This window comes from Populus euphratica, unplaced genomic scaffold (genome assembly GCF_000495115.2).
Source record: "Populus euphratica unplaced genomic scaffold, PopEup_1.0 scaffold61.1, whole genome shotgun sequence".
NCBI lineage: Eukaryota > Viridiplantae > Streptophyta > Magnoliopsida > Malpighiales > Salicaceae > Populus > Populus euphratica.
The window spans coordinates 628,322-644,738 of NW_011499941.1; the positions used below are offsets into that span (position 1 = coordinate 628,322).

The 16,417-nt window shown below is 37.0% G+C and overlaps 2 protein-coding genes across 2 annotated transcripts; both read right to left on the reverse strand.

The window, feature by feature from the left end:
* Positions 1–2: 2 nt before the first annotated feature.
* LOC105137038 (helicase protein MOM1-like) lies at positions 3–12,479 on the reverse strand. Its single transcript, XM_011042608.1, is given in 17 exon segments — positions 3–834; positions 1,030–1,255; positions 1,347–2,552; positions 2,609–3,541; positions 4,743–4,847; positions 5,694–5,935; positions 6,084–6,984; positions 8,379–8,552; positions 8,960–9,265; positions 9,363–9,503; positions 9,809–10,063; positions 10,501–10,608; positions 10,851–10,966; positions 11,166–11,647; positions 11,649–11,712; positions 11,900–11,962; positions 12,334–12,479. Coding segments are annotated over 15 exon segments (5,916 nt in total). The 5' UTR covers positions 11,705–11,712; positions 11,900–11,962; positions 12,334–12,479; the 3' UTR covers positions 3–169.
* An 867-nt stretch (positions 12,480–13,346) lies between these two features.
* Positions 13,347–15,754, reverse strand: LOC105137039 (alpha carbonic anhydrase 7-like). Its single transcript, XM_011042609.1, has 7 exons — positions 15,505–15,754; positions 14,926–15,143; positions 14,460–14,566; positions 14,221–14,323; positions 13,964–14,131; positions 13,820–13,873; positions 13,347–13,650 (listed from the first exon to the last, which is right to left on the reverse strand). Exons 1-7 carry the CDS (start codon positions 15,593–15,595, stop codon positions 13,567–13,569), a joined length of 825 nt encoding a protein of 274 aa, XP_011040911.1. The 5' UTR covers positions 15,596–15,754; the 3' UTR covers positions 13,347–13,566.
* Positions 15,755–16,417: the final 663 nt, after the last annotated feature.

Sequence of the window (16,417 nt, forward strand, 5' to 3'; positions counted from 1 at the left end):
CTATAGATGATGCATTCAAATATTTACACCCGCAAATTCTGCAGCCAAAAAGTCAGAACGCCCCAAGTTCTCATGAAAATAATGTTCCAAAAAAGGGGAAAAAAAAAGAGGAACTATATACTACGGAAATGAAACTAAACGTAATAAAGTACATAGATAAAACCACATGTCAATCATCATCTGATAAACAGACCTCACTTGCTGGGTTTGTCAGCACACTATTCACACTATGTAGCATGCTAAGCTCTGGCTGGGTCAACTGGTTGGGGTTTGGAATCAAATCTGTTACTGGAGGAAAACTGCAGGGTTGAGTTGCATTTGTACTTGTTTGATAACCTACATCCATTAACGAATCGAGTCCAGAGAGATATGTGCTAGAAGGCGAGACCCCCATGCTTTCACAACAATTTGTCGTAGTCTGAGGACCAGATTGTTGCACAGGTGCTGGAGCTCGTGAAGGAATCTCAGAAAGCGTGGGAGAAGTTGAAGGTACTTGTTGACTTTGCATCCCATGTAGAAAGGAAGAAAGACCAGTTGTTGATATGGATGCTGAAGGTCTAAAAGGTTGCAGGTGTGGGGCAGGAGCTCTAATCCCACTACCAAGTTGGAAATTGTTTGTGATAGGAGAGATGGAACCAATATGTGGTGGTCTGGTAGGGGTGCCTGATAAAAGTGATGAGCAACGAACAACCTCTAGAGGTGGGGAGGGAGGGAAAAGTGAGGGATTTGTTTGATGACCATCTGCAGAAACACCAGATGAAGCAACAATAGGAAGCCTCTGAGCAGTGGATTGAGATTGCTGTAGTAGCTGCTGCACAGCACTAGAGGTGATCTCTGCCAGGAAAGATAAGGTCAGGAATTCACCAGCGATGACATAGTATACAAGCAAATATTGAAGGCAAACATGCATGCAATCGAAAACCAAGTTTAGGTTCCCATCAATCAAGGATTAAATGCATTCCTAATTATGTTTTCATGACTCATCTTTTTCTTCAATTCCATATTTTCAATACAAGGAATATTACCCACCTTGCTGCTTGCCAAGGGTGCTAGATGCTCTACTATCCATGCACTTGGTCTTCCAAGCCTCAGCCAATAACTTGTTCATAAGAACTTTGTTTTGATTGTCATTCATCTCTTTCTTCTTACACTGGAAATCAGATTCTATCTCCTGAAGTTTAATATCATGTTTTTTATGAATTTGAGCTACCACCTCCACTATCTCCTTCTTGCAATCAGATTCCAACTGCAGCTTCTGCAAAAAAGAAAATGATTTTTCATATAAAAGCAAAAACCCAAGGCATGTTTTGAGCACCGAAATACAACTAAGAGAACAGGAAACAAACTGTATCTTCATGGATCTTGATGATTTCTTCAGTTTCTTTGCTTAATCTATCCAACTCATTTTGAAGTGGATCTTGAGACATAGATACAGGCATTCGCACAGTAAGTGCGGTTCCAGGACGATTACTAGTTCCAGGGGTAACAGGTGCAGTCCTCATGTTTGAAATATGCATCCCTGATCCACCAACAGCTATCGAGTCAATAGGCAAAAGTTGTGCAAATGAAGCTGCAGGCTGTGAACCACTAGGAGAGTCAGTTGATAGTAACAATTCCAGCAGATGCTCAGTGACAGGTGCATCATTAGGAGATTGGCCAGAAGCTACAACAAGAGGTTGGAATGCTGAGGCATCAACTTCTTGAAAAGCAATCTGGTTATCACAAACTTGTGCAACTCTATCTTGCAGTCTAGAGGACTCCGTTGGTTGACTAGTATCTGAGGCTACAGCATGTATTCTGTCAATCTCTCGCTGAGTGCGGCTACCCTCCAATTCTGCACTAGTAGCAGTTTCAAACCCTCCTGATGGAAGCACTCCAGCCAGCTGATCAACTCCAGTACCATAAGAAAAGGCTGTAACATAAACACCAGTGTTCTCTCCACCATTACTAGCACTCCCTTCTACAGGAGTTCCATGAACTCCTGATGGAACCTCCTCATCCTGCAGGTCAACTTCTTTGGTTTGGGGCGCTCCTAAAAGAACCTTTCCATTTTGCTGGTTGGCTGCAGCAATATTATCAGATTGAGAATCTTGATTAAGCCTAGACACCAATCCATTCTGCTGATCTTCTTCAGTTGCATTATCAGATAACATAGCCGATATTCCATCTGTCTCCTTAACTCTGTTACCATGCTCAGCTTCCATAGAAGTGGTTTCAGGCACTTCCAACAGAACTCTGCCATCTATGCATGAAGTTGTTCTGGCAGTACAGCCTTTAGATGGTGAAGGATTTGTGGAAGCAGCATTCTCCAGGCCACCAGTGGAACTGACAATATAAGGCACCATTAATGCATCTCTGTTAGGACTTTCAGATGATGATTTATGAATGGTATTCTCTGGGTCATCACTAGAGCTGATAGCCTCAAGGACTCTCACTGCAACCTGTGTATCAGGAATTTGTCCTTCACCTGAAAATGCTTTCAAATAGACAATATTCTCTGAAACATCCCTCACACTTGCAGTCTGAGCAGTCTGAGGCATTTCCGAAGGAACCTCTCTGTCTGTGAAACATCCCTCACACTTGCAGTCTGAGGCATTTCTGAAGGAACCTCTCTGTCCGGCATGCTGGAAGTAGCCCCATCAAACATTGGCTCAGATGCAGACAATACCTCAGAAAATAAATCCTCATTCAAACTCACAGTTTCAAGAGCTTCCAAGAGAGCCTCTCCATCTGGCATGCTTTGGGCTCGTTCAGAAGTCTGCTCTTTGGAACAAGAATTCACAGTTACAGTGTTTTGTTGATCATATCCAGACTCATCTGCAAGTGGTTTATTTATTAATCCAGACGACTTCACTCCAATCCAATGAGCCTTCCTCTCTTCTAACTTGTTCCTTGTAGCCAGTTGAAATTCCAAAACATCATTAAGGCGTATCTCCATCATCCGTTTAAGCTCTCTGAACTCTTTTGCAAATACATTATCCAGTACCTTGAGTTTATCTGTTCTCATTGAACTATTACTGTGTAAATGAATAACAGCTGCCTCTGTTCTCTGCATGAGCTCAAGTTCTGCCTTTTCTTCCTCATACTTTTTTTTGAACTCTTCCCTTTCTTCTCTTTGCTTCTGCAATAGCTTGTTCATATGTTCATGACATTTCTTTTCAATGTCTTCAATATTTTCTGAGTAATCTTTCTGTGCCAATCCTAGATCGGAAAGGGCCTGATCAATGAAGAATTCTTGACCAGGTCTCAGGTTTTCAACCTCTATTCTAACCTTTTGCATGTTAGATGGTGTTGACAGTGAAGGTCTTCCATTTGACTGATTTGTACTGAGATCTTTAGTTGAAAATTCTGCAGCTTTTGGAGAGCCAGCCAACTTAAAATTTCCTGTATGATAAAGAAATACTTTCTTTAAATATCGCAACTTTGAATAAACAAAATCTGCCTCATCCTTCGTGCAGCAAAAGTTCAAATGCTGTTTTGCAAGTGCAAGCGATTCCTTGTGATCAAGTTTGTACTTAATCATGGAAGCTGCAGTCCAACACTGCAATTTGAACAGCACAAAGTACAGTAGCCTGTTAGCAGAAGCACCAACTATAGAAATGCTGTTAGCAGAAGCACCAAATATAGAAATGCTCAGGCACAAAATATGTACGAATGAAAAGGCAGAGGCACCAGAAAGGGAGGCAGTGCAGAAACATTGAGAGAGAGACCACTGGATTCAAGAATGTCAGAATCAAATTTCTCAAATACAATTAGTTGGAAAACAATTCATCAACTATGTTCTTTCCTTCTCAAGGAAAAAGTCCTACCAGTAGAATTTCAGTTTAACCTGTTTTAATTTTGCTCAAGGCAATTTCAAAATGGAAAAGAATAATTTATCAGCTGCATATTTTTCACTGACATTATTTTCATCTCTTTCCTGGAGGAAAAGATAGGAACTAAGAAACAAGACTGTACTTCCAAGTGCATTTTGAATTTCACATTTCTAATTGTCTTATTTCATGTTTATAATTCCTTTTACCTAGGTCTTCCTGGTAACCTTAATAGAGGATGAAGAAGAATACATAAGATTTTTTTATCTCCAAATTAATCAGGTATGATAACATCAATCCTTAAATCAGACCAAAAAGCCCGCACTATAATCCTTCACAAGTCACAGGCTTACACCTAAAACAATCACCCTATTCACAAAGAGAATGAAAAGTGCATTCAGCAAAAGGCATACTTGCACATCAGGTTGGTTATTTAAAGATACAAATCCTTTCTGTTTCCTCAATTTATGGATTAATATTTTAGGCTGCAAATCTTGTATCCGTTGTGATCCCTCCTCTTTGTAGTTCCTATGTACTACTGTTTTAGATCCAAGATGTCAATCTAACCCCAACAGAGGCTACAAAGTTTCAGCCCTGCTTGTCGACTTTTGAAACTCGGTTGATGTACACTTGTAAAGACAACCATGGAAAATGAAGGTATGAACTGATTTGGAAAAGGCAGATAATTTAGAGATCTGTCAAATTCAAAACCAAAAGTGAAGATATAAAAGTTATTGCAAATGGAGTGGACATTTTAAAAACCTCCTCAACAAGACAGGCATGTTAAATATCTGTGATCCAAATTGATAAAGACATTGTAAGGCACGGTTTTTTAGTGATGAATAACTGATTAATCAGAGGGGGGGAATTTGCATCACAAGTAAATAAGTGATCAAACGGCAGGAAAATATCAGGAAAAAGGGCTCTAACCAAGGATATCAGAAATGCTTGCAATATGCTAGTTGGCTCTCTACTGACATGGTGATTATTCAGTACATATTCCAGAAATTGATCAACCATGATCTTGACATCCCCCTGAAACAAAAGTGAAAAATGTCAACATAATGACCCAAAACTTCTAACAAATTCATAAGTCGATAATAGAAAGCATACAATCATATTATTCAAGAAAGGGAACCCATCAAAAGTAGTGATTACTTGAAAGACAGAAATTTAATTTTCCCAGTAGTAAAGTGAGGATAGAATTTGGTTGGTTGAGTTTTTTAATGCAAACTAAAGCCAGAGAGGGTTTTCTTTTATTCTTTCAAGTTTTCCTTTTTGCTTCTCAAGTGTTTTTTTGTCTTCTGAGAGGCAATCAAAAAGAGGAAGCAATGTTACAACATGGCCCGTGAGATTTGCCTCTCACAACCTGAAGGGAAACTTGAGGAGACAGGGCAAACATACCAGATCAATGTTATCAGAATTCTTAGATGCATAAACTATAGAAAAAAGAATCCATTTTCAAGGGAGGACAAGGGAGAAAGTTTGTGATACCATTGAGACAAAAACCAATTTCAAGAACAATATTTTTGGAGATTATTCAATTTCGAACAGGAATTCAATGAAATTATAGTGTCCATCAACAATGCTCTCCAGGTTTTGGAAATTCATATTATCCTATTATGACCTCAAACACTTGTTCAATACATTGACAGTTGTAAGGATCATTGCAAGGTTGATGCTTGCATGAACAAAAAGAAGTTTGAGTTTACAGGATTTTTTCTTCTTTATTTTTATGCTTAAAATCAATTCTGAAACCAGCTCAAAGTACTAAGAATAGAGTGGATAGGCAGACCCAATATACCATATCAAAGACCCTACTGCAAAATTCATTAACATGTGCTACATAAAGTAACTTCTTCCGAGGGATGAAATACATACTGGGAGTTGTAAAATTTCACTAAGTTTTTCTCTCTCTGGCTTCAAATCGAGATGGAGACTCTTCTGAGAATAATCTAAATTCATTCTTTCATTATAATCAACCGTATTAGCTTTTGGTAGAAGTGACAATTTATTATTCAAATGGGTGAAGTTGGAAACATGATTTGCATCAGTTGTAGTAAGACAACCAGTTGAACTTGGCATGAATTGAGACATACTACACACTGGAGCTCCAGAAGTTCCTGCATAAATAGGAGACACTGAAAGTTAAAGTAATTCAGTAATCCCCGCATTGTTAGGGCAGAAATACTCTGACAAGAGAACCAACCACCTGTGTATACAGGATAAGGAACAACACAAGGTGAATCAACAGTGCAATTAACCATTTACCTATTGGAGCAGCTTTTAGAGATGGTGAATTGGAGTTATCAATGGCCACTTTCTTGCGCTTCTTTACAACTTCATCAGCCTTGACGTCAGAGTTCTTCTGTATGTGATCAAAATATTGAACCCTTTTTCTGTTCCTCTGAGACAAACCAGAACTATATTTCCACTGTAGCTGTTTTCCCTTAAGCAACCTTTCCCAAAATACATGGGGCAGCTCTTCATCCAACAATTGAATTTTTGGCTCACCATCCAATGGAAGATTAGTAGTATAACTTCCTTGATTTTGTTTAACATTCAAAATTACAGAGTTAATTAGATTCTTGTCTTTTCCCTTCTGAGTTACTATAGCTAAGAACTCCTGTATAACATCTTTCATATGTGACTGCTCAAACAATGTATTTCCACTGGAGGCAGGGTCATTGCCACAATTAAACTCTGACAATTTGTCAAACAGATATGAAACCCCCCACATAAGAAGCATGTGACTAGCACCCTGGTTTATCCTCTGTAAATTTCTATCAAGTGTCTTATCTTGCCTTGCAACAATTAAGACCTTTTCTTCCACAGTACAAGAAGAGTATAGACGAAATATATTTATCTGTTCAGACTCTGAATAAAGCGTTATTTTTTGCAGGTTCCTGATATCAGTATTTGGCTTCCAATTGCTAGCAAATATGATAACAGTATCCACAGATGAAAGTTTTATGCTGGGACTACAAGCACGGGTTTCTAATAAGAACACAAACCTCCCTTCCTGAAGATTGTTGAAGTTTTTCAAAGCAACTTGCTTCCTTGAAGGGAGTACACGCCCATCAACACGTTCATAAGAACCCTTGCCAAATCTTTGAAATATAAAGTCATCTAAAATATCTCCAACATTATCCTTTCCAGAACCTCCACTAGACTGTAAATCAAAACTAATGAGTTATGTAAGAAAAATACACACAGAATAATTTGACTAAGAACAAAAATATACCAGGCAAGAACAAACATTGAAAAGAGAGGAATAGTAAAACAAATAACAGGTTGTCCACAAAGGTAAGCAAGATCAATAATCAGAGGAATCTTTCCAGATGTCATAATGATCATGTGCAAGGACTTGCAATCATTCTCAATATCCAAAAATTGAGCAACCATTTCATATTAAATTAAGATCAGTGAAAATGGAGCCCTTCTGACATGACTTTTTTGTTTAAACTATACTTGATAGTTTAGGAAAAAAATTGGACAGAAAACTAGGTTTTTTATAGCATAACAGCTGATATCATTATGTAACACGGCAAAAGAGTTGTAATCAAGTGAAATGAAAAAAAAAAAAAAACGGAGCTGACCCAAAAACCACTTGTGAAAACTGTAACAGTTTTTCATGATATTTAGAATTTATTTGGTTAATATCATAGGACAAAAAAGACAGAAACAGAAGGAACAAAAAAAATATTTGGTTAGAGGGACGAAGATAGACATATAATAAATGTCTCTATGATAATTTTGGAGTGAATTGATGTCCTTTTAAAACTGGAGGTACATGGAAAAATGCCCCCTCTCCATTGTTCTCTCCATTGTCTTCGTCATAACCAAATGCTACCTTAGAGATGACAATTTAACCCAAACCTGATAAATACAAACCTGAACCTATCCGAGTGGGTGGGTTTGTTTTGGATAGTTTTTTTTATTCAATAGGTATGAATATTGTCAAACCCAACTCGAAACCTCATCCAAATCCGATCCAAAATATATACAATAATATTATGCAGAACATTAATAGTTTTTTAATCTAAAATAATATATAAGTATGCCCAATGTTAACATTATACAAGTATATATGTATGACATTTATAATTTCATCTTTTGAGTGCTATATATCTAATAAATAGCACTCGAAACACAATGAATAGGATATAGATATCTAAATTCCTTACCTGATGGGTAATAGGCATTATATAGACATAGCATAAAACCGATCCATGGATACCAATGATATTCTGTTTTGAAAGACCAGTTGAAGTAATTTCTATAAAACAATCAGCATGGTTATTTGCATACTCTCTCTCAAGAAACTATGGAACATAATGAGAAACTGAAAGCCCGTTTCTTGGAGGAAAATCAATGTAAGAACCTTGTCTGGTACTCCAGTACAGAAAATAACACATTCCCGAACCAATGGACATAAATATTCAGAACAATCATAATAGCAACTAAAAATGATTTTGAGTGTGTATAGTTGAGACTTTAAAGAAAAAACTTGTGCAAAAAAAGATTTTTTGCAAACAAAAAAGATACGGATCATGAATCATGTACCTGAAAAAGAACTAGCACTCTTAATCCCCTCTCTTTTATGTTGAAAAGCATTGCATCCAGGAGTTGTAGCTTGCCACTAGCTTTTATTCCAATATCTAAAATGTCAGCTTCTTTACCGTCTTTTGTTAATGAAATTTGTAGTGATGGATCCATGATGTAGGGATGATCACAGCACTGTCCACAATTACCATGCATACATCACTTGCTATTGGAAAAGCACAAGTGCAACATCTATCTTATATCTCATTAGCAACTGGTAAACATATCAAAATTCTAACAGATACAAAAATCCTATTGATCCGATCAATGAGCAACAAATCTCCATGATTAAAGATATTGTCAGAGTCCCAATCCACAAGTTACCCAAAAATATTTATCAATCATGGTTTCTGATAATTCCAAATGAAGAAACTGGATATACCAGGTTATGATTATGAATTTTAACGTCAAGGCCTTTACAGATGCAAAAAAAAATCATATGAATGAATGCAGTCGGAGGTGAAACAAAATAATAGATTTCACATTGTTAAGAGTCAAAAAATCACCAAATGAAGTTAATATAAAAGGCATATCGGTCCTACCTTTCGAACAGAAATAAGAATATCATGTAGGGAACCAGCAAGATCATTCTTTGAGGATGAGCAAAGTAATAAAGAGTTTGAAAGTAGAATGGCACAATACTGCTCAAGCTGCATGGTGGATAACTGTACAGGAACCCAGTACTCTTTAAACCTTGAGGAATCTGGTTTGCAACCATTTGCAATGTATTGTGACAACCTTTCCTTAAAAATGCCAGTCTTATGGCTGGAATCAATCACCAAGCATTCACTACCATCTGGATCACTCTGACGAACAAGCAGAGGCAGCAAGTGCTCAGTGATGCCATCCTGCAAATCCAGTGCATGAATGAAGCACCCATGGAATGACTGTGGGAGAAAGAATAAAGCATATGGGGAACAAAAAGAGGAAAACAAATGCACCCACCTTAAGCTGACCATTTACAAGGAGAAGCCGCATAGCAGTCCTTAGCATCTTAATTTGTTTAAAATGTGAAAATATTCTAGACCTCTGGCACTCATCCACTATTACAGCTTCCCATTTCATTGATTCAAGCACATTTAGATCCTGCAGATCCATATAGAGGTCAATATAAATGCCACAGCAAATCAACGAATAAGAATCTGCATATGTGGCAATAGATTTTTTATAAGCAAGTAAAGTAGCAAAGAACTCTCTTTCCTATTTTCTTTTCTTTCTCTATCACAACAGATTCCATGAATAAATCATCATGCATGTCAAACTATAGAAGCAGCATGCACTATGATAATCAAATCCACGCAAATCAGTTGGTTATTTTATCCCAGGGACGACTTAATAAGCAATCAAAATCAACCCGTGAACTGATCTCCCGCATAATTATGCATTCTGACCTCAATAATAACTTCTGGTGAGGTTACAAGTATATGAAACATAATGCAACCTCCTTCACTGTAAAACTCCAACGTCCTAATACTTCTCCGTACATCTTTGTTTCCATGATAAACCACAGCATATAGAGATGGCGCCAAACGAAATAGCCCTTCTTCCCATGAATGAAGCGCAGCAGAAGTCGTGATGACAAGAAATGGCCAAGTGGCATTGGATGATATTGACAAAATAAAATAAATCACCTTTGCAATTTGTTCCTGCAAAAAACACATTGTAACCACTTACATTAACTCCTAAGATAGATCTTGAACAACCATTATGTTAGTTAAACCACAAATAAAAGTTAATCAACAACCTAATGATCATCCAGACCTTGTCAACTAACATGATAGAGTGTGGAACCACAATAGCATGACAAAGGGTTAGGTGCAAATCATAAAGAATAGAAACTTCTAACATGCTAAATCTGTAAGTTACAGACAAAGGAATATGACAAAGTTCATTTATATAAAAAACATACATAGTATAGACAACAAAATCATTAGACTGCATTTTCACAATGTCCTGAATTCTTTTAACTAATAGTTGATCATTTGATCACCGTCAAGGTTGCACATCCATTCATTAGTCTGTTACAGATATGAAGTAAAAGATTCACTGGCAAGCCAAGAACAAAGAGCAACTGATCACACACCTGATCATCAATAAGAACAGCATTCTCTCCCCTGTGCCAGCACTCTAGAAGATAGTTGACAAAGTCCAGATGATTATTATCAAACTCAGGTGAACCACCAGCTGACAACTGCAACAATTTAACCAATGAAACCTTTTTCATCTCGAGTTTCTGCTGGCAACTAATTTCAAACCAATATGACAGGATTTATAGACATATAAGAGAATTAACAGCACATGCCATGAACTAAAGATTTATCAGAACAGAAAATTATTTTCCAACGTCTCTTTCGCAGGTTCACCTACAACAGAATTTCATAACATTTTTTTCTCAGAATCTTTCAAAATGCACTCCTCAATCAATTCCTCTACCTCCCTCTGACTGCAGTCACCACCCCCATCAGCATTCTCAGAAGTTCCAGCACTGGGATTGCTGCAATATCCTTGAGATGACTTAACCTTCTTGTTCTTCGTCTCCTCACAAAAACCTAGCAAGTCAAGCAGAAAAGTATAAGAATGATTAAAGAACTTGATTGACGCTGGATTGAAAGAATAAAAGCCTGCCTCACTGTTCATGACATCATTAAATACTGCAGATTTTGCAATGCATTTACTAGTCATGAAGAAGGATTTGAAACAACTTATGAATGGATAGTAAGATAGAATGAAGAAAAATTACTAGGCTACCTTCCAGATTAGCTTTCTTTTGTTGCTGTTTGAACAATGACCTGTAAACACGAGCATCAGTTATCTTTGTTTCAACCTGAACAGCTTTGATAATATGTTTCTCACTGTGGCCGATTTCATTAGTTTCAAGAGTCAACAGTTTCACACTCTTCTCTTTCCTGTGCTTTTTTTTCATAACTGATGAGCCCAAGCTTTTACCAGACTTCTTTGAACCAAAAGAACTGGATGATGACTGATTCTTACCCCTCTTAGACCTTCTCAAAAGACTCGACATGCTTTCCTTCTCAACTCTCCCAGATTTCCACATGACTGCAGGAGTTGTAGGGGTCCGATTCTCAAGACGTTCAGACTTCCTAGTGCTTGAAGGGCTTGGAGCCATGCTTTTCTTTGATGATGTTTCTCTGGCTGACCTTCTTAGAGCAGATGTATCAGGCGCACTACCTGAACTAGATGATGATCTGCTAACAATATTTTTCCCTTTTTGAACCATTGGTTTCCTCATCCTTAGCTTTGCGACTAGCTTTAGTATCATTTGCCATCCTTCAAGCTGTAAACCACAGAAAATTATATAAGATTCTATTGAACCAGGCGATGCTTAATAATGATGTTTCAACGAGCAACCAAGCAAAATAAATTCGAGCATCCCTACATGGCTAAGAAGTCCTATCTTTCCTTGCGTTATTCAGCCTATCAAAAATTTACTAGAATTCCAAGCAATCTTATAAAGGGCACACCTGTTCGCCGCAATATCTCGTTTCTCTCCAATAGGCCGGATCCTTTAAGCTGCATCACTCATCCAATGCAACACATGAAGGCACGAAAATGTTACAAAACGAAAATATTATACCAACTTCTGAGAATTTCAAAACACAATCTTTATAATTAACCAAAAAAATACAATCAAAATCAATCAAAGGCTCAGAAAATATCTAACGCTGTAAATTTAAAATTTTCGCAAAGTATGTGTGTGTGTTCTGCTTCAGACCGAACATCAAGAACCAAAAGGCATGCGTGTGTAATGCTTAAACAAAAGAGAAAACCTAATTCAACAAATTAAAAGACTTAGTGCAAATAACCACATTGCAAGTCAGTACAATGCCATTCAGAATCATTAAACCATAAGCCCTAATTTACTGCACGAAGGAAAACAAAAGAAAAGGGGCAGTACCAAAATCTTCAGCAATCACACCAACGTTACCTAAACGAAACCCTAATGCACTGAAAATATTAAGTTCTTTTGAAGTTAGATTATGAAACTTGAGTAGAAGAAGAAGGAATTAGCGAGATTAGAATTTCTATTTATCCTTGTGAGAATCTTACTTATCCTTGTGAGAATCTTGAGAGTGGTGTCCTGGGAGTGAAAAATATGAGTGTGTTTGGACGCTTTCACAAACGAGTTTTTCAATTAAAAAACTCATTTTAGTTAAAAAAAATTAATACATTTTTTACTGTTTTTAAGTAAAAAAAAACATGAAAAATAAAAATAAAAATTCTTTATAGACGAACATTTTCTTAAAAATGTTAACTATTAAATACTTTTAAATTTTTAAAAAAACACAGTAAAAATACAGTGTAAAACAGGCTGTAAAGTCACGGCAGGACTGCGTGTTAGAAAATGACACCTAATGGTGACTTTTCTCGTAGAAGTTCGCGGGATTATATTCATATTTTCGAGGGAAAAAAACTTGTAGGGTTGACTGGTTTAACCTGCCTTCGGGTACTCCTTCGAACACAGCTCTGTCGCCTGGTCAGCTAACAAGTAAAGAAAAGCATGTGAGAAAGGGTAGGGCAATTACTCCTTCGAACATGTGAATTTTGCAATGTTGAGAGCGAGAGCAGGAGGATCATCTTTTCTTTTACATGCTTCTTAAAGATCAATGGAGAGATCGATGGTTTTTGCCCCTCAGCAATATCAGCAGACACGTTGATGATATTCATGATTGAATTTGGTGACTTCAAGAGAGCTCGCAAGGCTCTCTCAAAGATGAACCATTTCTCGCTCCTAGAAGCTATACAGGATTTTAAGTACTCTAATTGATATTTGTTGATCTGGAAATTCTGGTGATTAATTAGCTTCTCAAAGTTTTAATTCATTGCACTATTGATTGTAGTGCTCTTGTAGCAGGTAGTACATATAATATATAAGGACCCACAAAATTGAAATTTATGAAGATAAATAAGTAAATTTCATGTATAATATATAATTATTGGCAACATATGAACGAGGAAATATTAAGAAATAGGAACTTTAGAATAGCTAAACCATATGCGACTGAGCAATAATTACATGTAAGGTTATATCATCCTAGTGCGAAAAACTCTCTGCTGCTCTTCCAAACTCTTTCATTTATTCTATATATATTCTATCCTGTAATCAGTAATGCCTGGACAAATAGTTTATTCAATCATCTTTGTCTTCTGGTACAAAAAGCTTCACCGGTCGGCTATTTAGTGGTTGTAGAGGTCTTGCATTTGTGTCCGAGTCCTGCAAAATGTTTATCAAACGATATCAGCATATCTAATAACAGCAGCAGCAGCTAATGAACAAACAAAGGTTACAGTAAAGAATTAAAACTTGAAATAATCAATAATCAGGGAATTCTAGTTTCCCATTTGTTATGCATGGGAAGTCATGGATAGGCCTGGGAACTCACATCATGAACAGCTACACGAAGCAGTCTGACTTGTTCTCTTGTGGCAGTCCTCACCTGTCAGGGTAGATTGTAATATTTAGAACAAAATATAGCTACATCAGGAATGAAAGCACATTTTTTTTTTTTATTAGAGCAGATCAAAACCTTTTTCACAATGGTCCACAGAACATTTTCAGTGCAAGGAGGAATCGTGAGGGAGCCCAAGTATCTATAGTACTTTCTGCTGCCTATCTTAATGTTCCTTGGATCGACTATTCCAACCACGGTGTCTCGTTCATTTGTGCCGGCAACGGATTGTAATTGTTCTGTCAGCTAATTAACGAACACACAGAACAAGCACATGATTAGAGAAAATTGAAGATAGAGAGAGTTACAGAGAGACATCTTAAGACACTACTCACAGATGACAGGAAGGAGTCTGGTCTTCCTATCTTGTACAGAATCCCAACAACAGCAACCTTTCCGTCGAGGCTCTCATGAACCATGTGCACCTCTAAAGCAAGCCTATATTCATATATAGAGAGAGTTAATTATATATACACGTGAAAGATTTTGTGTCATCAGTTATATATGGCTATAAATATATTTATACATAGCGATAGAGAGAGAGAGGGCTGGAAAATTAATATCAGATATATACCTCTTGCCATTGATTGTATGTTCAGAAGGTGAATGCCAGTGACATTGGTTGAGTACATATTCAGTTCCATTTATTTCAATAGTTCCTGCACCACTTTCCCATTTCAGCTGCATCAAAAGACAAAAATATTAAAATTAAACAAAGAAAACACTGCAGATTGTTATATAGAGAGAGCGAGAGATCATATATAGGGGTGGGGCAGATGCCTATATACATTTGCCTATTTCAATGCTACCTAGCTATTTCTTGCACATGGGTAGATAAACACATCTCACCGAACACCATTTTTTCAAGATGACAAGGTTTCTGAAAACAATCTTGCAACTAATAAGGTGTAGCTGCAAGCCAAAATGCCTTTTGTCTTAAGTTTAACTGGATAAACTGGAGCAGGTTATTGATAGTTATGCTGTAATTCTTCCTAGTTATTTTCAAATATTATAGGTTCAATCCTCCCTTAATTTCTTACCATCATATCATGTCCCCTGTTCCTAAGAGTGGCATTGCCAGGCTTGTAACTTCTATTGAGTCTCCCCAAGTGGGAGACTATATCAACTCTTTCGTTCAACAGATCAATAGGAGACTGCATAGATCCATTGCTACATGCACCCCATTCAGGGTGAATCCTTCCCCATTGAGCCGGTCCCTTCTCACCATCGGGGTTGTAATCAAACTCCTCTTCATCCTCTGCACCATAACAGATGGAAAAAGAAAAGAGAAGAAACAATCAACCAACTTATAAATATAAATTAATTAATGCATTATTAAACTACAAAAATTAATAATTGAATTAAGCCCAAGAAAACAAAATACTTATATATGATACTAATCTGAAATGCAGTTGCTAGCTAAGAAACAACATGCTAGTTTATGTATGGAGAAGTTGAACAAAAATGCTTAAAAATTCAAGGCCGTGCATGTCTGTTGCCTACTGCATGTTTCATGTCATTGATCTCATAATTTTGTGTGTGTGCATCTATCTATACGTGTGTGGCAAACAAAATTAATATGAACAAGTGATGCGCCATGTTAACCGCAGCCTGCTCACCAACTTCTTGAGATGCTATCGGGAGGATATGCGAAACAAGAACGAGGAGGAAAGTGATCAAAAAGAGGAGCTGGATTGCTAGCTTTCCCATGTCTCAGAGGCAAAATTACTTTGCAGTATTTTCTTCTTCTTTCTTGTTTCGGTATGCGCTTTGAAGTTGTTGTTCGACGAGAGGCTTGTGATCTGCTTATTAATTTATAGCTTCCATGTGCAATATGAACACCGGAAAAGCCAACTGCGAAGCGTTGACAGACGTTCTAAATTGTTGGTGCCCAAGACACATTTATGTACCTGACATATTTGAATTTTAAACATGGCGAGACAAAGAGAAAGTTGCTAGTCAACGATAGAATTATCTTTAGGAGCCATAGAATAACGGTGATAGAACTTCCACAATAAATCCATGTGGTATTCTCGAAGTGTCCAAATTTAACAATTTACTCAAAAATTTTTAAACGTCTAAGATGACGAACCTTGGTTTGAAAAAATAAGGTTACTTGCTCGTTTACTTTGTTTATAATAATTGATAACTCGTTGCTGTCTGATGCCTCATGGCTACGGTGGTGGGTGGGAGTCGGTAGCTTGGAGCTCATGCAGGAAGAAGAAATGTCTTTGTTTACGAGGTGCTTTGCGCGGTGTATGTTTTATGAAAAAAACATGTATGAATCTTCCTCCATTTGGCACTCCTTTCTTAATTTATTATAATTATTTTTCTATACCACCTTCTTACTTTTACGTTTCTTCAACTCACGCAGTCCTAATTTTCTATAATTTTCTACCCAACCACAGCTATGGTGGTTGAGTTGGATCTCGCAATTGACTATTAAGCGAAAAGAAATATAAATATATAATATTTATATGAATCTTCTTAGATGTTTCCTTATTTTTTTATGTTTGGATTCTGAGACTTTCC

What these genes read in the sequence shown, in the direction of transcription:
- LOC105137039 (XM_011042609.1), bottom strand. Translation starts at nt 15,595, where the DNA reads ATGGGAAAGCTAGCAATCCAGCTCCTCTTTTTGATCACTTTCCTCCTC. An exon ending in ACAGGGGACATGATATGATG is followed by an intron (nt 14,567 to 14,925) that starts GTAAGAAATTAA and finishes CTTTTGATGCAG; the next exon opens with CTGAAATGGGAAAGTGGTGC. An exon ending in CATACAATCAATGGCAAGAG is followed by an intron (nt 14,324 to 14,459) that starts GTATATATCTGA and finishes ATATGAATATAG; the next exon opens with GCTTGCTTTAGAGGTGCACA.